Source organism: Oreochromis aureus, linkage group 14 (assembly GCF_013358895.1).
Source record: "Oreochromis aureus strain Israel breed Guangdong linkage group 14, ZZ_aureus, whole genome shotgun sequence".
Lineage (NCBI taxonomy): Eukaryota > Metazoa > Chordata > Actinopteri > Cichliformes > Cichlidae > Oreochromis > Oreochromis aureus.
The window spans coordinates 2,193,841-2,214,600 of record NC_052955.1 but is presented as its reverse complement, the minus strand read 5'-3'; the positions used below and the strand labels follow the sequence as shown (position 1 = coordinate 2,214,600).

The 20,760-nt window shown below is 47.4% G+C and overlaps 2 protein-coding genes across 11 annotated transcripts; one reads left to right on the top strand and one right to left on the bottom strand.

Moving 5' to 3' along the window:
- The first annotated feature begins 1 nt into the window (after position 1).
- esrrd (estrogen-related receptor delta) lies at positions 2 to 10,249 on the top strand. Of its 9 annotated transcripts, XM_031751885.2 has the most exons (10): positions 8 to 484; positions 1,668 to 1,905; positions 2,696 to 3,104; positions 4,002 to 4,323; positions 4,773 to 4,926; positions 6,362 to 6,478; positions 6,557 to 6,664; positions 6,755 to 6,916; positions 7,342 to 7,614; positions 8,959 to 10,246. In XM_031751885.2, exons 3-10 carry the CDS (start codon positions 3,049 to 3,051, stop codon positions 9,195 to 9,197), a joined length of 1,431 nt encoding a protein of 476 aa, XP_031607745.2. In that variant the 5' UTR covers positions 8 to 484; positions 1,668 to 1,905; positions 2,696 to 3,048; the 3' UTR covers positions 9,198 to 10,246. The 9 variants fall into 9 exon arrangements, with proteins under 9 accessions (XP_039478679.1, XP_039478678.1, XP_031607745.2 ...); XM_039622745.1 differs by having other exon boundaries at positions 2 to 80; positions 6,557 to 6,916; positions 8,959 to 9,197; XM_039622744.1 differs by having other exon boundaries at positions 4 to 74; positions 6,557 to 6,916; positions 8,959 to 9,197.
- Positions 10,250 to 10,819: 570 nt separating this feature from the next.
- Positions 10,820 to 20,558, bottom strand: shkbp1 (SH3KBP1 binding protein 1). Of its 2 annotated transcripts, none has more exons than XM_031751848.2 (17): positions 20,424 to 20,558; positions 19,455 to 19,508; positions 19,099 to 19,144; positions 18,884 to 19,016; positions 18,720 to 18,800; positions 18,035 to 18,205; positions 17,838 to 17,928; positions 17,117 to 17,307; positions 16,893 to 17,008; positions 15,905 to 15,992; positions 15,528 to 15,644; positions 14,444 to 14,614; positions 14,090 to 14,245; positions 13,833 to 13,929; positions 13,213 to 13,397; positions 13,014 to 13,116; positions 10,820 to 12,806 (listed from the first exon to the last, which is right to left on the bottom strand). In XM_031751848.2, the coding sequence occupies exons 1-17, from the start codon at positions 20,477 to 20,479 to the stop codon at positions 12,086 to 12,088; spliced, it is 2,577 nt and encodes an 858-aa protein (XP_031607708.1). In that variant the 5' UTR covers positions 20,480 to 20,558; the 3' UTR covers positions 10,820 to 12,085. The 2 variants fall into 2 exon arrangements, with proteins under 2 accessions (XP_031607708.1, XP_039478676.1); XM_039622742.1 differs by lacking the exon at positions 20,424 to 20,558 and adding an exon at positions 19,604 to 19,673.
- Between the last annotated feature and the right edge of the window lie 202 nt (positions 20,559 to 20,760).

Genomic DNA, 20,760 nt, shown 5'->3' with positions numbered 1-20,760 from the left:
CAACATTAGTTTGTGTTAGCTAACTAGTGACGGGATCGATAACTCACAGGAAAATAAGGACACTGAAACTAAACGTCAGTGTAAGGGGATCGGTTCAGTGCTGCAGCAGTGAGTTTATTTTAAACCGAGGACATACTGTCTTTAACAGGAAGTGGCTGTTCGCTGTTTGGCTAGCTGCACTCAAACAGAGCGATCCAGCTGTTAGCCGTAATGTTCGCGTTTGTAAATGAGGACTGTGGAGGAGAGCCTGTGTGAGCCCGGTGCCTGATTTTTCCTCCTCTGCGCTATTTTATCCAGTAAAATAATCTCTGTCTAAGCAACACATGCAGACAGTTTACACGGTTACAGCCACCACATGCTCAGAGAGCCCAGCACGATCAGGAATCCCATCAGCACCTCTGCAGGGAGGAAAAAGTTTGGAGACCTTTGTTTTTTCCTCTCATCATCTCACTGACTGATTACTGAGTAAAAGTGAAGCCCCAGCGTAAGTGAAGGAGACTGTTGTCTGTTCTGCGTGTGTGTGATCCATGCAATAACCTGCTTGGTTGTTTTGGGAAAAGAGAGAATATTTTATTCCATAAAATCGTGCTGATTGCATCTGTCGAACATCTGCTTTCAATTCAGTTTTATTTATACAGCGCTAAATCACAACGACAGTCACCTCAAGGCGCTTTATACTGTAAGGTAGACCCTACAATAATACATACAGAGAAAAACCCAACAATCATATGACCCCTGTTAATATTTGATTATGATAACCCCTGCACTTTGGCGACAGTGGACAGGGGAAGGAAAACCCTTTTAACAGGAAGAAACCTCCGGCAGAACCAGGCTCAGGGAGGGGCGGGGCTATCCGCTGCAACGGTTGGGGTGAGAGAAGGAAGACAGGATAAAAATATGCTGTGGAAGAGAGACAGTGGTTAATAACAAGTATGATTTAATGCAGAGGTCTGTTAACACACAGCTGCTTTGCCAGCTGATTACAGGGCTCGGCCTGATGAGGAACAGCTGGGGTGTTGGACTCCAGTTTGTGGTGTGGTGGCTCAAACAGTCTCTCCTCCACAGTCCTCATTTATAAAGTGCTGTACAAACACCAACGTCACGACTAACAGCTGGATTTTCCTGTTGGAGTGCAGCTAGCCAAACAGCAAACAGTCACTTCCTGCTAAAGACAGTGAAGTGGACAGTATGTCCTCGGTTTAACATACATGATCCTCTGTGGGAAGATTCATACCTGCATGTCAGAGTTTTCCCATAAATCATAGCTGGTGACATCTATGACATGGAGCCAACCGCTTCTTCGTGGCGTCATTGGCAGAGACTGTTTGAACCCCGGCTCCGACAGTCTTGGTCGTTGTGTCCTTGGGCGAGACACTTCACCCGTTGCCTACTGGTGGTGGTCAGAGGGCCCGGTGGCGCCAGTGTCCGGCAGCCTCGCCTCTGTCAGTGCGCCCCCAGGGCAGCTGTGGCTACAATGTAGCTGCCATCACCAGTGTGTGAATGTGTGAGTGAATGGGTGAATGACTGAATGTAGTGTAAAGCGCTTTGGGGTCCATAGGGATTAAGTAAAGCGCTATAAAAATACAGGCCATTTAGCATTGGCTCCGTGTCCAACCTCCACCCTGGAGGACCAATTGCTGATTTTTGTCTGGCCTTTACCTCCACAGGCTGCCCAACCTGGTCAGACCAAGGCATCGTCACCCGTCAGCCTCCCACCTCAGTAAGACCCGGGAGAAGACGGAGGTAGAGAGGCACAGACTGAGTGGACACAAAGGCTGAAGTAAACAGGACTCATCCTTTAACTTTCAGCTGTGCAGCTGTGTGTGAATCATCAGCTGAACCACATCCTCAGACAGACGGACAGACGGGCCTGGTTATGCAGCTCTTATGAAACAGCAGATGTAGGTGAGACTGATCTGAGCTGCCTGAACGTCTGAGTGTAAGATTAGGACACTGTGTGTGTGTGTGTGTGTGTGTGTGTGTGTGTGTGTGTTTACATCACACACCTCGCTGTCAGAAAGTTGCTGCTTCAGCAGCCTCAATCCTCGCCGCTCGGGTCAGCGCCCTGAACACAAAGTGGTTTTCAGGTGTTTCTCGTCCTTCATGTCATCAGTTATTGATGTAAACAAAAAACATGAGTCATCACAGGAGAACTTCTACAGTGGATAAAACAGTATTTTTTTAAATAGAAGTTTTATAAAAGTTTTACTCAAACTTAAGAATCCGTGACATCGTTATCAGCGTCTGGCCAGATGTTCAGGCAGCTTGAAACAACACGACAAAACAAAAAGTTCTAATCTGGAAATGAAATACATGAAAAGGCTTTAAGGTGCTAAAGCAAGACCGCTGCTCGTTCTCAGCTCCACCCTTCCTTCTGTCTCTGGGCCACAGTGCAGCGCCTCACTTCATCCTCTGTCTGAAACATGCGTCTCTTTAAAGTCCCTAAATGGCCTCTTCCTTCTGACTGGCCAGCTTCCGGAAGCCCGCAGAGGGGCAAAGTCCAGGGTTATAGCTGTACTGATATTGTTTTGTGATGGCGTGAAAGTAGGAAAAGTAGGAACATTTTCAAGGCTCCTGAACGCCTAACGGACCTTCAGTCTTCACGCGCTCTTAGCGTCTCTTTTAAATTTATTTTTACCGTCATGCAGTTTCATGAATAAAAGTATGCTTGCATTTGTGTGTTGTATATTTACAGATGTAGACACTACAGGGTGACATCAGCAGACGGGAGCTTCGGGCTCCCGTGGCCTACATCTGTCACTGTCCAAATCAATAGAGATGATTGGAGGAAGAGGAGGAGAAGCTAACCCCCACCACCCCCTCTCAGGGAAGCAATATGCTGATTGGCTGATCCTACAGGCCCCGCCCCCTCACTCCCATCCCTTGTGATGACAGAACAAACAGATAAATAACAGTGCAGACTCCTGAAAGCCTCAGATGTCCCTCTGAGACAGGCTGAGGACGTTGGTCCCACTTTTTTGTTGGACCTCGAGGTATCATCAGAGACTTTGATTACTCGGGTGTTGGACGCGCCACAGCAGCTTCACGATGGAGCTGAAGGACTTCTGCGTGACGGGCGAATACGACCTGCTCAGCCCGCAGCGGTGAGTTCACTGAGCCTCGGCCTGAAACCGTCCTCAGGTCCAGATTCAAACGTTTTAGTGAAGTTAACGCGCTTTTTCTGGATGTGTGAAAGTTTTCTTTGCAGCACTTTTTGAGTAGCACAGACAAATAAATATAAAACATTTAAAGGTACTTTTTGGAAACACTTTAAAATCTGATGTGAACACTGTGTGGCAGCGTTCCCCAAGTTTAACTTTGTTCTTTGTGCATCTGAAAAAAAACAAACGATGCTGCTCTGTTTTTAAAATAACTCCAATTCTGTACAAATATCAATGAAGTTTGTATATTATGTATGATGAACACGCTGCGCAGACTCACACGGTTTGTGAAATACAACCTCTGTGTGGATGTGAATATTCCTACAAGTTTTCCTGTCCTTGAACGCGATGTTTCAGCGCTCCACTCTCACACAGACAGACTCATGTCGATGTGCACAACATTAATGATGATTTCCACTTTTATGAGTGGAGCTTTCGCTGACCAGAGAACCACACAGACCACACCTTATCTGAAAAGACTTGTTTTCATTATCGTAAAACGCGATCTGGCATTAAAAACGAGACACTTTGTACCGATGAACGCGAACAAACATCACCTTTGCACGACTACCAGCTCAGATTTAGTTAAAGGCTCATTTTCTTCTAAAGCTCCCCCTGCTGGTCATTACACAGAATGCACGTTTAAACTCTTCGGACCAAATTTGTGAAACTTGTGATGCGTTCATAGGAAATCCAAATTTACTGTGACTCTTCTGTTTTTAACCCTGCAGGTCATTAACGGCCTCACTAATGTCAGCAGTCGGCTCAAGATTTTATTTTGTGTTCTGCACATTTTGTCCTGGTTTGTGTTTCATGCTCCTCTTTCTTCTTCCTCCTTAGCATCCTGGACTCCTCTTCTTCCTCCTCCTCCTCCCCCAGAGATGAACCTCAGTCTCCACCTTCCTTCCTCCACTCCTCCCCCCTCGGTCCCGCCTTTCCTGTGGAAGCCACTCCCACTCTCAGCCCTTCACATGCAGAATTCTTCCTCCACAGTCCGGCTTCTTCTTCTTCCTCCTCATCCTCCTCCTCCTCACCGTACAGTCTCCTGTGCCGAGCAGCGGAGCCCGACTCCCCGACACGATGTAGCTCCAGCGGTGGAAGTAGCGCCTTGGTATCGGAAGCGTCGCTGTGTTTTTCCGTATCGGACTCGTTTTCAGCGCAGGTGAAGTTTCTGTTTAATCACATTTAAAAAACACAAACACTCTTAAAGTCTGAACGTCCTCGTCCCCGGGGTCGAACTGCCAAACTTCAAATTCACGTCCGTATGCGACTGTTCCTGGAAGTTTTCTCTGCTGCCCCCAAAGTCTTTAATCTGCAAAGGTTAATCCAGACTAGAGACAGAAGTGAAGGTTGGACTGAGGTACCTGCTAATCAGAGCTCACTGACATCCAAAATCCTCAAACGTCACTAAAACTACAGCTCCGGCTTCATGGAGGTGTGTTAGTACAGTAACCTCACAGCAGTCATGTGATTGGCCATTAAAAAGGCTCCAGCAGCACTCAAACGCAGCCCCGAGGTCCAGTCCAGGGACAGTTAGCTGAGGTCTGTTGGAACTGTCTTACCGCTGGAGCCTTATTGCTCGCCACTGATGATGACGTCGTATATCTGCAGGTCGACTCGATCCTGAGGGGTGACTACATGACCTCAATGGGGGCCGTGGGGCCCAAAAGGCTGTGTCTGGTGTGCGGAGACTTCGCTTCTGGGTATCACTACGGCGTGGCATCCTGCGAGGCCTGCAAGGCTTTCTTCAAGAGGACCATCCAAGGTGGGAGGAGCACGTTCATCATCTCCTGTATATCGAAATAAAAACATAAGGATGAGGACGGCTGATGATATATTTATAAAATATAATTCTTAGTGTTACTAGTCGTTTCACCCAGTTTAAACGATGCTGGTCGTTTATGACATCAGGCTGTTGAGTGTAAATGTGTCCAAACAGCAGCCACATTAGTAACACATCCAAATTATGCTTTTTACACATCTCGTGTGTGAAACCTCTAAATATGTTTTTAACGGCACCCTTTAGAATAACGTTGATACAAAGGAAATCATGTGAAGAATGAGCCGTGATATGAAACTGCCTTAGAAAAAACACACACTAAAAAGGAAAAACAGGGAATCCAAGTCATCAGTAGAGTCATAAAGAAATAGACGCTCAGCTGGTTTCTATTAAATATCATGCTGCTGCTGATCAAAGATCTTACAGTCTGTGTGATTCATTAGCTGAACCGATCAATACAGCAGCGCTCGCTGTATCAATTAGTGTGAGAAGCCGTCGTCTCTCACATCAGCTGCTTGTTTCTCATTCCAGGCGATTGATTGGTCATGCCTGATCACTTCACTTATTGATCTGTGCAGAGAGTTCAAAGGGAGGCCACGAAGAAAATCACAGCAGAGGGTTTTAATATTACAGGGCAGGATCATCCACGTTATTGATCCACGATGAGAGTTTGGGTTCATTTCTGATCACAGTCAGAGAGAATCTCACAAAGATCCTGCAACAAACGGCACCTGAAGGCGTTACCGAGGTTGCTCCAGGTTAATAAACCCAATCATTAGTTATTAATCTCTGGCTGTTCCACAGCGAGTCTTTGTCCCGTCTTCCTCCCCTCGCTCTCAACCAGTCACAGCAGATGGTCACTCTCCCTGAGCCTGGCTCTGCTTCCTGTTAAAAGGGAGTTTTTCCTTCCCACTGTCACCAAAGTGCTTGCTCATAGGGGGTCGTATGATTGTTGGGTTTTCTCTGTGTTACTGTAGAGCTGTTACCATAGAATATAAAGCACCCTACAAACTGTCCACTGTATTTGTAAATATGTGATGTCTTGATAAACCGAGCAGATATTTGAAGTTTACACAGCCACATTCTCGCCTGAAAAAATGTTACAAGTTTATTTTGTGATCCAGAAAGATTAATAAGAGTAATATTTAAACTTAGTAGCGGCCGCCATTGTTGGAAACTGGAATTGGCTGGGCCGCGCTATGAATTCTGGGATATGGTGGGCCACGAAGGATACACCCGACCCATTCTTCAAATTCGGGGAAATGAAGGACGCATTTGAAGGAGTCGACGAATTGGGACAGCCTTCGTCGCCTAGCTATGACGTAATCAGCCTTCAAATGTGGCCTCAGGAGGATGCAGCCTACGTTTTGGGACACAGCTACTGACACTCCTGCTTTTACTTCCTGTTGTGGTTACCTAGGTAACATCGAGTACAGCTGCCCGGTGATGAACGAGTGCGAGATCACAAAGCGGAGGAGGAAAGCCTGTCAGGCCTGCCGTTTCCAGAAGTGTCTGCAGGCTGGGATGATGAGGGAGGGTACGTTACACCAAACGACCGTTATGAGCTGGTAGGAAGTAGAACTACCTGTGTGTGAAACGCCTCTCCGTGTTGCAGGTGTCCGTCTGGACCGTGTCAGAGGGGGGCGCCAGAAGTACAAGAGGCGGGTGGACACGGGACTGAGTTTATGCACCAAAGCCCCATACAGCCACCCGAGCAGCAGCAGTGAGTTCACCCTCGCTCCCTCTGAAGGCTTTCAGGTCAAACTCCTCGCCCACGCCGAGCGCCGTTTATCATCCACTTCCTGTCTTTTAGGGAACAAGGTCATTTCCCACCTGCTGCTCACAGAGCCCGCCCCTTTAGCTGCCAATCAGGACAATTCGACCAATGACAGCAGCTTGCGGATCCTGCTGACCCTGTGTGACCTCCTGAACCGGGAGCTGCTGGTTCTCATTGGCTGGGCAAAACAGATTCCAGGTACACGCTCGAGACCACTAAACAGGTCCCCAATCCGGAGCACGCCCACCCTTATCCTCCACCTGGTCCCCAATCCAGACCACGCCCACCCTTATCCTCCACCTGGTCCCCAATCCAGACCACGCCCACCCTTATCCTCCACCTGGTCCCCAATCCAGACCACGCCCACCCTTATCCTCCACCTGGTCCCCAATCCAGACCACGCCCACCCTTATCCTCCACCTGGTCCCCAATCCAGACCACGCCCACCCTTAACCTTTATTGGTTATCCAGAGCACCGGAACATTCTTTATGTATAAACACAGTTAATAATAATAATAACAATAATAATAATGATAATAATGATAATTATTATCATTATTATTATCATCATCATCATCATCATCATTATATGTCATTTAATACTCTGCCCTGCCCACTCCCAGGCTTCTCCGGACTCTCATTGGTCGATCAGATGTCGCTTCTGCAGAGCGGCTGGATGGAGGCGCTGCTGGTAGGTGTGGCCTGGCGCTCCCAGGGCGCAGGGGGGGACGAGCTTGTGTTTGCCGGGAATCTGCGTCTGGACGAAGCTCAGTGTCAAGCCACGGGATTGGCTGACCTGTACGAGGCGCTGCGTCACCTGATGGCGAAATACAGAGCGATGAAGCTGAGCCCTGAGGAGGTGGTGACCCTGAAGGCCATGGCGCTCGCCAACTCTGGTAAGAACAAGCCGTTAGCACCACTGCCTGTAACCACAGTAGGACAGTACTGTGTCAGGGCAGAACAGGCCTGTAGGGGGCGACGTTTCCCTGAAGTTTTATAGAAGAAACAGTAAATAATGTTGTTTTAATCTCGTCCTGATGGAGTAACCTGCTTATGCTCTGTGTTTAGGAGACACATTCCACATGGTTTCTGTTTGACTCTGTTGAAGCGTTACGGCTGCACATAAACTCAGATATTAACACTTCCTGGCTGTCTGAGTTTCAAAATAAGAGCCTGAGATGAATGGTGATTAAGTTAAATGACTCGTCTGCAGCTCACAGGACAGTACTCTGGTGTAAATGATGCAGGAATTCCAGCACTTTCATGTTTTACAGCTTTTACAGTTTTCCGCCACACACACACACACACACACACACACACACCCCTGATCAATATGGCTGCTGTGTATCTGTGAGTGGAACAGCTGAGGAGCTCCAGCGTGAACTCAGGTATTGATTTTACCACAATAACCACTCCACTCATTGATCTTAGAGGCGTGGTTATTGATATTGATCAGACCCTGGGAGCTGAAACAGCAGTATTGATTAATTCTAGACTTGAATTGTTTTTGTGGCTCTCGCTCTGTCGCTGTTCAGTGGTCAGCAGAGCGTTGGAGGCTGCAGGCGAGGAGCAGCCGATCAATAACACTGAAGTCTGCTCAGACTCTCACTGTCTCAGCCTCAGATCAATAAACCGTACTGGCAGACAGGCTGTGGCTGCACAGCCGTGTGTGTCCTAAACCTGCAGATACTCAGGCTCAGACGTGCAGACACACTCACAGGTTCTGATCAGTTGATCAGGGAAAAAAATATTGAGCTGATTAATAAGCAGCACCCAAACGTTCCAGTCTGTGATTTAGAGATGTGAACAGGAACCTGTCTTTAAAAACTAAAGCAGTCTGAGACTGCACACGTCCTCCACTCCTCCACCATCGGATGTCCAGTTTCATGCAAACTCATTCATAACTAGTTCAGTTTTCCTGCTAACACACAAAACAACCAATCACATGACCTCACTGGTGAAGGTAAACAACAAACGGCATCATTCAGGTTCTTCTAAACGCACTTTGGTCTGATTACAAAGAGGAAAACATCTGATAACTTCCTCCAAACAACTCATGATGTAGGTGAAAGACTTTTGGAGCCAGTAGTGACCATATTTAGACCAGACCCTCAAGTGGCCATGAGAGGAACTGCACTTTGTGTTTGTAGCAGTGGTTTGATCGTTTGTCCTGATGCAGCTGAGCATGCTGGGTGTAATGAGTGAGGAAGCATTTTAACCTGCGTCTGTCTGTCTGTCAGATGCCGACCCGGTGGACTGCCCGGACTCGGTGCAGAGGTTTCAGGACGGGCTCCATGAGGCGCTGCAGGACTATGAGTCGTCCCGCCGGGAGCAGCGCCGAGCGGGACGGCTGCTCATGACCCTCCCCCTTCTGCGACAGACCGCCGACCGAGTCGTGCAGGCTTTCCTGCGGCTGCACCGCCACCACCGCGTCCCCATCCACAAACTGCTGCTGGAGATGCTCGACGCCAAGGCCTGACCGCATCCTGTCGGCCATTGCGTGACCACAGCGGCTTTTATCGGGGAGACTGTAAAATGACCCAATGCACTTGACTTTTAGCTTTCAGAGAAGTTATATTTTTGTATCATGATGTCTTGAGATGTGTTTGTTTTTTGGCAGAAATGAGCTTCCGTATTTTTTGTTTATGGGACCGAGTCGAGTTTCAAACTTGACGTGGACGTTCACGTCTGTCCTCGCTGTAAATGCTGCCTGAGAAAACGCAGGAAACCGTTCCTGCTCAGTGAAGCACATTTCTGCTCAAAGATCCACCGTTATAGCTTTTCATCAGAAAACATTAAAGTGGAACCGTTCTACTCATTTCCAGCTCCATGTTCACAACCTTGGGTTCTGCTAGGGCAGCTTTGCATGAGTCACAGTTCAGAATAACCCTTTGTCTGATACTGGGTCTCTGTCTCAAACAAGCTATTCCCTGTTTAAGGGCTACCATCCTACTTATATGTTTGAACGGTGAGTGGGCGGGGCCTTTGTCTAAGCTGACTACAGTAGGGATATTCTCTGTGACATCACACAGACCAACATCAGAAAAAAGTTTGTAACAGTGTTCGTCTCACTGAACTTGTTATTAGGCACTTGGCTCATGTTTATTATGAACAGAAAAGCAGAACAGAGCCACTTTACCCAATCGGCAAACACTTCTTTAAGCTCTGCCTCCTGTAGGTAAAGGTGGGCATATGTAGACTCAGATTTAAATTTATTTTTATAAACTAAAATATTTTTGTGGGACTTCTATTTTTCCACGATGACACGATCACACTGCGATGCCGAGTCGTCGTTTAAATGGCTGTGGATGTTTACTGTGTCAGCTGGTGTTTAGATTGTTTGTTATAATAATAAATTAAAGCTTTTGGAATAAAAACAGGTGCTCATCTTTTATCTTCTAAAATATCTCATGTCTCTAAGATTTACAACATGAGCTGAGCTGTAAGCACCGAGTTTGAATCCAATAAAAACATTAATACAGATGCTGCATTCATAGGTCGTAGGAAACTAGAAATTTGTCATCCTCTGTGGAAGTGTCTCTCTCTCCCTCTATTTTTTCACCATTTCAAACAATATACATAATATATTATTAATAAATAATACAATAACAGTTAAGATAAACATGATATTAAAAAGAAAAAAAAGAAAAAGTAAAACAAGACAGCGACGGCCTCGTGGAGTTTGTGAATTTGTCTCTGTAAACTTTTGGGACACTCCTTTGATGGGAAAAATCTTGATCTTGTAACTCAGACTCAGATACTTTATTCCCACAGGGAAATTCAGTCATAGCAGTGTAAATGTGACAAATGTCAAACACTCGTATAAAATGAAGTGTATGTAGCCTGAACTACGAAGCAGCTCAAAGCAAACAGAGCGAAAGGCTGAAGCTAAATGTGTGTTCAAAGCTGAGCGAACATCAGAAACTAACCTGCGTCTGAGGAGGTTGACTTACCTGAGGAAGACTGTGGGCAGCAGGTGGCTCTGCTTCATCACAGTAGTGGAAGACGCAGTTTTCCTGTTACCGCCGGTTTACTCTGAGGCTTCCTGGAAATACATTTTCCCCTTAAAAGCACCAATGCAGCAGAAAAAGGACTCCGTGCTCTGAGTGATATATTATTGTTTATTATCGATTAGGATTTTTAATGCATCATCAGGATTCACAGGTAACTTACAAAATCTGAGAAACAGTAAAAAGTCGTGAAAAATAAGAAAAATAATCGCCTGACAGCCCTGAACGCACCATGAAGAAATTGGGTGACAGGTGAGCTGCACCCCTAACATTCCTATACTGGAGTCTCCCCCCTGCTGGCAATAAAGTGTACTACAAAAAAACCCTAAACTCAGTTACACCCTCTGCACTCCCAGTGAATGAGCTTCAAATGAGCTCAGAATTTAAATTTAAATTGGATTTTTGATATTTTGGTGACATGATGAGTTTGAAAACATGTCCAGAGTAAACACGTAGAGTTCATAAAACCTTCAAAGGCTGTTTCAGAGACCTGAAGACCCCCAAACAGGGAAATGAGTCCTGATGCACGCAGATTCAGTTTCCTTCAAATCGTTTCAGTTTTTGACCCTTTAATTATTTTATTTCATCTGCAACTGAGAAAAAAAACCCAAAACAAACCTACCACACATGTTCAGACACTCCGCAATTCAAATATATTTAACTTAATATAAATGAATATTTTTTTAAAAATGGAAATTAGTTTTTGTTCCAGGGAAGTTCCTGGAGATTTTTGGGAATTATCAGGTTTCCACAAAGCAGCTGTGAGATGTTCAGGGTCGGTAAGTCTGCAAACATACAAATGAAACAAAAAGACAAAACACCAGAGCTGTGAAGTCTGTTAGAAAAGGTTAGAAAGAGCGCTGGTTAGAAAAGCTACAAACAGCAGGTCTTTGTGCTCGATCACCTGAGGAGTCTCAGTTTGGGATTTTCCTCTTTTAGCTCAGTTTTTGGTCTCCACCGCCTCCCGAAGGAAGCGTCCGTCTCTTCAGCTGCCAGAAGCTGAACTGTGACGTTACAGTGCGACAGGTTACTCTGAAAACAGCGACGCATCAGCATCAGCATGGCTGATGTGGTAAAACAAACCCAGGCTTCCGACAGCAGCTCTGACCTGGTCTTCATCCGTATCCCAACCATCTAATTCTAATTAAAAGACACTTTTACTTCTCCTCGCCATGGGGCCTTTTTCTTGTTTTTACCTGAAATAAAGACTGAAGGTGGATCTGGAGCCATCATCAGTAACCACCGGAGGAGCTGATCGTCCCATTTTCTTCTTCATTTCTCACCTGACAACAGCTTTTAGTTTTGTCAGCCATCGTGTGTCCACCTGAACCCTAAGCTCTCAGGGCAGCTCAGCCAATCAGAAGCTGGTCTCATTCATATGTGGTTTGGGGCTGGTGGGCGGTCCAGAAGGGGCGGGGCTGTCAGGACCTGGGGAACTCTCAGGAGTCCCCGAGGAATCAACGGGTGACGCCACAGTGTTGCGGCGAGGGGAGACCGATGCCTGAGAACGGGTCGGACTCACCGCTGCGGAGGCAGGGCTCGGCGGGGAAGCGGGTGAGGTCCTGCGGTGTAATGACGACGAGGACAGTGGTGACGAGGACAGTGACGATGGCGGTCCAGGTGAATGTCGAGCAGCAGGGGGTACAGTGAAGGTGGGAGGGGTCCTAAGACCGAATTTAGCCTCCAACTCACTGCACACCGCCAGGCTCCGCCTGATGCCCTCTGACCCCGGCGGGAACCCTGCACTCACAGCCGCCTCTGAACCCTTGGCGAGCTCCTGGCAGCGCTCCACAAAGCTCCCCCTGCGCACAGACCCACACTCTTTTTCCCGGTCCGGATGCCTGAGGGGCCGGGGGCTGCTGGTCTGGCTGGAGGTGGGGTAGGAGGGGCCTTGTTGCAGTCCAGGTGAAAGGCCAGCTTCTCGGGCAGGTTTGGCAAAGGGAACGGGGGGCGGAGCCTGGCGGGGGAGGCTGCCGTACAGCGACGCAGACGAACCCGGACCTCCGGCTGCTCCTCGTCCTCCTCCGACAGAGCGAAGGTGCTCTGTCCTGAAGGCATCGCTGAGCTGAGAGTGAAGGCTGCAGGGACAGGAAGTGACACAAGTCAGCAACAACAGTAAGAGCATGATGTTTACGACTAAACGACCAATGGCATCCAATCTTCTCAAAGACGCTAGATTAGGAGTCGTCTTTCAAAATAGAGACACCAACTACTTTCAGAAGAACATGGACTGTGCACTGCATCACCCTGTGTGTGAATGAAGCTCAGTGTGAGGGAACTTGTACCTGCAGGTAGAAGCTCTGGGTGTGCTGTCAGGTGTTCTGGTCAGAGCCAGGTCGCACTGGTCCAGCAGCTCCAGCAGCTCCTCCTCTGTGGGTCCGCCCAGTGCTGCCAAACAGCCAATGAGAACCCATGTTGAACAGTTGCTAACGAATCACAGAGCACAAAAACTTGTTCTTTTACGTCACGAGTCTGGAGTTTTACCTCTGATGTCGACCTTGCCAGCGATCTCCATGGCGGTGGTCAGGTCCCACATCTGGATGCTGCCATTGCTGTGGCCGCTGAACAGGTAGCGACGCGGCCGAGAGCCGATGCGGCTCGAGCCCTCGCACTCATGGACCATGAAGGCCGTGATGGAGGTCCCATCCACCGAACGCACTTCACACACCCTGACAGACACACGCACGCATTTGGTATTTTGGTCTTAATAGACGTTTGGTTCTAAATGTTCTTTAACACTTCAGTGTCACATGATCACACATCGTGTGCTCACAGGTTGTTGTTCTGTTAGTATTATGTTTACTTTCCAACATGAACGTCAATACTCTACACGCCAGTCCCCAGACAGGCGGCGTGTTTTGTTACCTCCTTGTTGAACTAATTTAACACAGAGGACAGTGTTGATGTTTTTAATTCTGTTGTTTTGCTATTTATTTATTTGTCTTTCATGTCGTACACGTTGTATGTATGAAAAAATTTTTTGTTAAAAGTTCGACCCCAGGAACAGCAGCCAGTGTTACTGCAGGAGCTAACGGGGATCCTAATAAACTAAACTGACCACACACAGTTATAACCAGGTGGGTTACAAGTGTCGGCTCTCCCACCTCTTCCCATTGGAGGACAATCTGACGTAGAGTTTATCCGTGTCGGGAACGACTCTCTGGATAAACACCTGCTGATCGTCTCTCTCTCCATACGGCCCTGAAACCAACGAGATAGTGAAATGAAAGGAGATCTGGAGAAATATGAAAAAGTAAAAGTTGGAATTCATCAAAGACGATTAATTCCATCGGTTCATTACAGAAACAGAGCTACGATCCTCAAACACTGCAGCTCTGACTGTGATCGGGTTGACAGTTACCGATCTCGGTGCCGGCGCTGCAGCCTCCGTGCCCGTCCACGTCGTCCAGGCTGAGGATCTTGAAGGAAGTGAGTGGCGTGGACCCCGGCTGGGTGGAGATCATTCCTCTGAAGCGAGTCACCGTCCATGTCCGCACGTGGTTGTTATCTGCACAAACTGAAGGACGACAATGAAGATGAGCTCAGAAACAACGACAGCAGGAACAAGCTGCAGACATCAGCTTAATAATCCTAATGTTGTAAACCTGCTCAACATTTGGCAATAAAACCCTTTCTGATTCTGATTCTAAACCCTGCATTTGACACAGAACGCCAGTTTCCAAGACCCAGAGCTGAGACGAGGTGATTCTTGTACCTGAGATGAGGTGCTTTTCCGACAGCATGATCTTGGTGACAGGGCTGCGGTGGACAGAGAAAGTCTGGAAAAGCTGAGGCCCTGAGCCGACCGTCTCTGGATGCTGAACGATGACTCGAACGGTCCCCGAGCTGGTCCCGTACGCAATCTCGATCCAGTTCCCGCTGTCACCTGAGCAAACCGGGCTAAGTGTGAGAATGCTGCAGGAACATGAAAAATAAGACTTTCCCTGACTCGTTGTCTTTAGGGCAGCAGAGCGGGCAATCGGCACTTCACTAACCCCCTCAGAGACATTTATACTGGCAGACTTCAGCAGAAAGCCAGCATCATCATTAAAGACCCCTCGCACCCTGGACACTCACTTTTTTCCCCCCTTCCCTCTGGTAAACGCTACAGGTCCATCAGGTCGAAGACAAACAGACTCAACAGAAGTTTTTACCCACAGGCTGTCAAACATGCCCTCCCTCCACCCTGATTGGAGGATAACTGCACTGCCAACACTCATGGACATTACACCTTATTTATAAATCGTATTTCTGTTTATACTTCAATGCAACCAACACCCTTACCTCTTTAAACTGTATTTATTATAACATTATTTAGTATAGTTCCAACAGCACCCCCCCACTCAATGTGCAATATCACTGATCACACTGCACCTCTCAATGCACCTGCTAGTTAGATGGCATGTATGTGTATGTATATAGATGTAAGCGTGTATGTAGAAATATGTGTGTGTATGTATGTACGGATGCAAATATGTATATATACATATATGTATGTATATATGTATGTGCGTGTATGTTTGCAGGTGTATGTATAACTTATACATATCTTTCTTGTGTAAATGTAAATTTGTCTGTTATTGTGTAAATACTTACGCTACTGTGTACTCCACACACACGGAGAGATGTCAAACTGCTTTTCACTGTTCTTGTAACAGTGACAATAAAAAGCTATTCTATTCTTTAACAGACTGACGTCTAGGTGAAGGAATGTGGATTCGCTGGAGAAAGCTGACGCCCTGCAGTAGTTGTATTAGCAGCAGTGTTATAGTGTTAACAGCAGCGTTATGCCTCCATACTTGTTTTGGGCGTGAGGTAGACGCTGAGAGCGGTGATGGCGTCTTCGGTCGGGTCTCTGTACAGCTCCGTCACCAGCAGGTCGTTATCCTTCATCCTCAGGGGAAACTTCTGAACATCTGACCAGCAAACACAGGGACGTCGTGAACAGCGGGGACTTTTTAAACATATCTGTCAAGTCGTGAAGCCAAAGCCTCCCAATGAAAGCTGGTCAGGCTCTAGTTTGGCCCACAGTATTTACGGATGCATTTAACAGGACGATGGAACAGATTCAGGTTCTGGTTGGTACATTAATGACCACGATCCAATAATCTGATGAATTTATATTCATACTGAGCAGTTTTCAGTTGATCTGACTCATCAATCTGCAGCTTCTTACCGATGTAGTAGATGGACCCGTTGTTGCAGCCCAGGATGAGGAAGGAGCCGGCGGTGTCGTAGCTGCTGATGGGAACCACATCCTGGTTCTGCAAAGATCACAGAGAACATGGGTGAAGCAGACCGATAACCACCTGAAACAGATTTGGTCCAATCAGCTCCCTCGGCAGGTGTTCAGGCTTCAGCATGTTTCTACCTCACTTCCACTGAAGCTGCACCCATACCACATCTAAAACCTGCTCCTTTCATTTCAGCCAGAGCTCTCCTCAGGATCTGTCTCTTTGGCTGTAGGGGGTCACCGCACCCTACAGCCAGTCCGGTGGGTGGACTCCACGGCTGTAGCACGTCTCAGAAGCTCTGCAGCTTCCGTGAGCTCAGCGTCACGTGACCCAGGTCTTTGGTTGGACCGTCACGAGACCCCATGAGCACGAGACTCAAAGCAGACATTTCCATTTAATGAGCCGTCCATTTACAAACAGATGATGAGGCGCTCTTAAAAACAGGCATGATTTAACATGAATAACTGTACGTGTAGTTTTACAGTCAGTCGTTAGAATTAAACGTGACTGTCACAGAAAGGTCAGTAACACTGACAAACCAAAGGTTAGCCCTCTGTGTGACTCATGAACACTTCTAACACTCATCACTCTGTTTTCCAGATGAACCTCTAAGAGTTTAAACGCCGCGCTGCGTGCCCGACCGGACGCTCTGATGAGACGCTTTACGGTGAGGCAGCGAGCGGGATTCTCCTCCCAAACTTTTGCTGCACGACATCACGTAACGTTCAACATCAGACCTTTCCAAACGCAGGCTGGCTCTGAACGAGGTGGAAAACACACGTCTCAGTTTTCGGTCTGCCGCCACCTGGGGGGCGGTGCCACAAACTCGATGAACAGCTGACGTGCTCTCCAGGTTACGTTTAAGAGGTGAGAGACTTTGTGACAAACCGTGGGCGATCACCACGATCATCTGAGAGCGTCTCCACCCACCTGCCAGTGTTTGGTGACTGCGTTCCACACCCCCACCTTCCCGGTGTGGCTGGTGGCGATGAGCTGGTTACCAACGAAGAAGAGAGCCTCAGCGGGGACGTTGAGACTGAAGACGCCTGCGGGGAGGGAGAAACATGTTGTTTTTTGTTACTGGGAGCGTTTCCTGAGCAGCTCATCAAACCCACGTCCCGATTCCTGGGAAAACTGTGCGCAGAAACTCGTACCGATTTCATTGCCATTGCCATCGGGGCAAATGGACCAGAGGATGATCTCCGTCACCGAGGCGACAGCCACCATCTTGTCATTGTCTCCCAGCGACCCGCCCATCACTTTGGCGTTGAGCGCGACTCTGTCGATCATCCAGTCGAGGCGGGGAGAGGTGAAGACCTGCTGCCACCCGGTCGACTCCTTCACCCTGAGAGAGGAGGTGGTAAGAGAATCAGCCTGAACATCAGCAGGAGGAGAGGGACAGCCAATCAGAAGACAGTTAGCTTACAGTGGGAGGAGCTAAAACAGCTTTTTTCCCCTTCTCTGACAGACTACAAACTGACAGGACGACTCAGTATGGAATACGGATTATTGGGCCTTGACCTGATTATTAGCTAATCTGAGATTAAGGCAAACCTCAGACTACAGTCAAATTCAAACATTAGCAACGTAACGCTGATTAGTGTCACGCATGCAAATGTCGGGGGAGGAAGGGATGTGGGGGGGTGATAAATGACCTGTGACCTGCAGTTAAAGGTGTGTGAGAGCACGCAGCATTGACCTGTGTGCACGTGTGTGTGTGTGTGTGTGCACGAACTTTATCCTGCATGAGTTTTTACTGAAACCGTTACAGACGGTCGGACGCAGGTGTGGATGCAGCAGGATGTGCCGATGTGTCTAAGCCGCTCGCAGTCATGTGATAACAAATAAACAACAGAGGTCATGTGACGCGTTTACCTGTAGCAGACCACGAAATGCGCGTAGGCCACAGCGATCCAGTTATGATGGCCGCAGATGATCCGAACCATGCCGGGGTCAGATGCCTGCCCTGAACACACACACACACACACACACACACCGTCCCTCTGATCAAAAAAAAAAAAAAAAAAAAAAAAAAAAAATAAATAAATAAAGAGGCGTTATTTAGTGCTGACCTCCTGACGTCCTCTCCTCGTTCATGGCTCTTCCCAGTATCCCAGAATTCCCGAGGTTCGGAGGCATTGTGTTGCTGCGTCGGACCGGCGCTCGCTCCACAGGAACGACGCGGCCCGCCATGAACTGCGACCCGGCCACGCTGTGACGGTTCCGACGCTTCGCCGGGTACACTGGGACGACAGACAGATGAACACGAAGGAGCTATGAATCAGGATCATGTTGATGTCGCAGACGTCTCCACATTTCACTTAGAAACAGGACATTAATTATATTTGCATCATTTTATTTGAAAACTGCCATAAAAACAATCATGAAGTCACTTGAAACTGAAATAAAAAGGAAGCGATGAGCCTCCTGCGGCACATTTTATCATCCTGAAACAGAAAAGATTTCGTTATTTTAATTATAACAACTTTTTAATTTTGCAATATTTTGTATATAATAAATACAGAAATGCTCACATTGTATGAATATTTTACCTGGTAAAGCATTTAAAGATTTTTTAAAAGATATTATGATTTTAATTTCATAATTATCTTTTTTGTTCATTTTAAAATAGGTTTTAAAATTCATTAAATTTTTATAGAAAGCATCCTAACACCTGCATAAATTATGTGTCATGTATTTAAACTTCCTGAAGGCCCTGTCAGGTGGGGGTCAGGTGTGCAGTGAGGACAGGTGTACCTGCAGGCGGCAGGTAACCGTTGAAAAGCACGTTTCCGCAGGACGACCGGTCCAGCTCGTCACACAGCTGCAGCTTACGCACTGTTCCAAAAACAAAGTCAAGAAGAACGTTTAGCGACGTCTGCGGCTTTACATGCTCAGCTCAGAGTGCAGTCGAGTCTCACCGAGCGGTGTGATGCCGTAGAACTCGGCTTCGTGCATGAGCATGTGCACGTTGATGGAGCGCGGGTGGAGTTCTTTGGTCCGCAGGAAGTTGAGGATAGGCGCGAACAGGGAGGGGTCCCTGTCGATGAAGATCTACAGCGAGAGAGGAGGGACAAGCGCAGTTATTGCGAGGGGAAAAGCACGCGGGGAGGTGAAGAAGAAGAGCTTTACTTACAGCTCCAGTTTCATCCTTCAGAGTCGAGATCCGGCCGCTCAAAAGGCTGAAGAGAAAAAAACCCAAAGAAACAATTGAGACGTCAGAAACCAGCAAACTCAGCTTTTCAAAGTATAAGAACCAGTCCAGTCACATCTGCCTTTCATTTCACTTACACGACAATTTCATCACATCACTTCCATCACAGACTAGCTCACGTACGCATATTAACGTGTACGTTTCTGCACACATTTGACCAAATAAGCAGATTTTTAGCATGTCTAGCTCAAAATCAGCTTTTAGGGAGTGAAGCACATGTAGTCCAGAGAAAGTAACCTAAAAGCCCCCGACAGCCAGGGTCTCCCTCTCTGACCCACCTGGAGAAAAAGGAGTCAGGGACCCAGGTGAGCGTCTGGCGGGAGGTGCTGAACCTGAAAGCAAACACACACTTGTTGACCCTTGTGTTCTCATAAAACAGCACAGAAATAACAGCAGTGTGAACAACTCCCCTGTCCTCCTCACTGACCTTTCACTCTTTAGCTGACCCTGGTGATACCTGCGCCTCCTGCACGGAGTCACAGGTGCACATTAAAGTCTAATGAGCACTGAGAAACTTTTTTTTTTTTCTAACGGACATGAAACTGTTGCCCTGCTGCGCTCCGGCACGCGGTGATTTCCTGCATCCGTCACTTGGTTAAAGATCAATATTTTATCACTAAACACTGGATAAAAAAACTAGCGATGAGCTTCAGTCTTTATAAACACTCCTGACTTAAAGAGTCCCTCTGCCTGACTCTGTGACATGTTTAATAGGTGAACATGTACCTGACATCACCTGCCTTTCAACAAAAGACAAACCTGTTTTGCTAACTTTAACGGTTCCATTGTCGGACAGAATAGTTTTAACTTATTTCCGTTAAACAAGCCAAATATAAACTCTTACTGAAGTAAGTCTGAACTTTATTATTTATTCGTTGTTTATATGTTTAATGTGCGCAGTACAGCTAGCTTACAGCGGCTCGTTTCCTGTTTCTCTCCTCTCTGTCCCCTATGATCGTTCAGGTTCAGGTGTGAGCAAAGTTATGATAGCTAACAATAACGAAGTGCGGGGCTGGAGAAACTCACAAAGCGCTAAACACTGACTTTTTAACCCGGGTTTAAAACATCTTAAGTATACTGTGGAATAATAGGAGGGGTTATAAAACGTGTTTAATGTCTCAACGCAGAGATACTTTAGTTTACAGAACATTACTACACAATGATGTGGGAAGCAGTAAGTCCGATAATGGAATCCCCAGTGTTAGCCGCGGTAGCTAGCCGGGTTAGCAGCCACTCCCGGGTCTCACCTCTTCCCTCCGACGTTTAGGTGGATGATGTCTCCGCTCCTCGCCGTGGTGGACATCCTCTAAAGGCCCGGAGACTCCGACAATGACCGCCAAAGACAGTTTTAATCCATTTTTCGGTGATAAACTCCGTTTCCGTTGTGCTTTAAGACGACTTCCGGAGGTCGGACAGGGGGCGGGGCATAATGGCCGCGTTATGGCCTCGGTCTACCCGCGGAGAAACCCGGCCGGGAGCGCCGGATCCGGGGCACAGGATGAACCACGGCCCGGAGTCTGACTGGATCAGGACCGAAGACCAGTTCCTGGGGGAAAACGGAAGAAAACAAAATGAAGACTTATT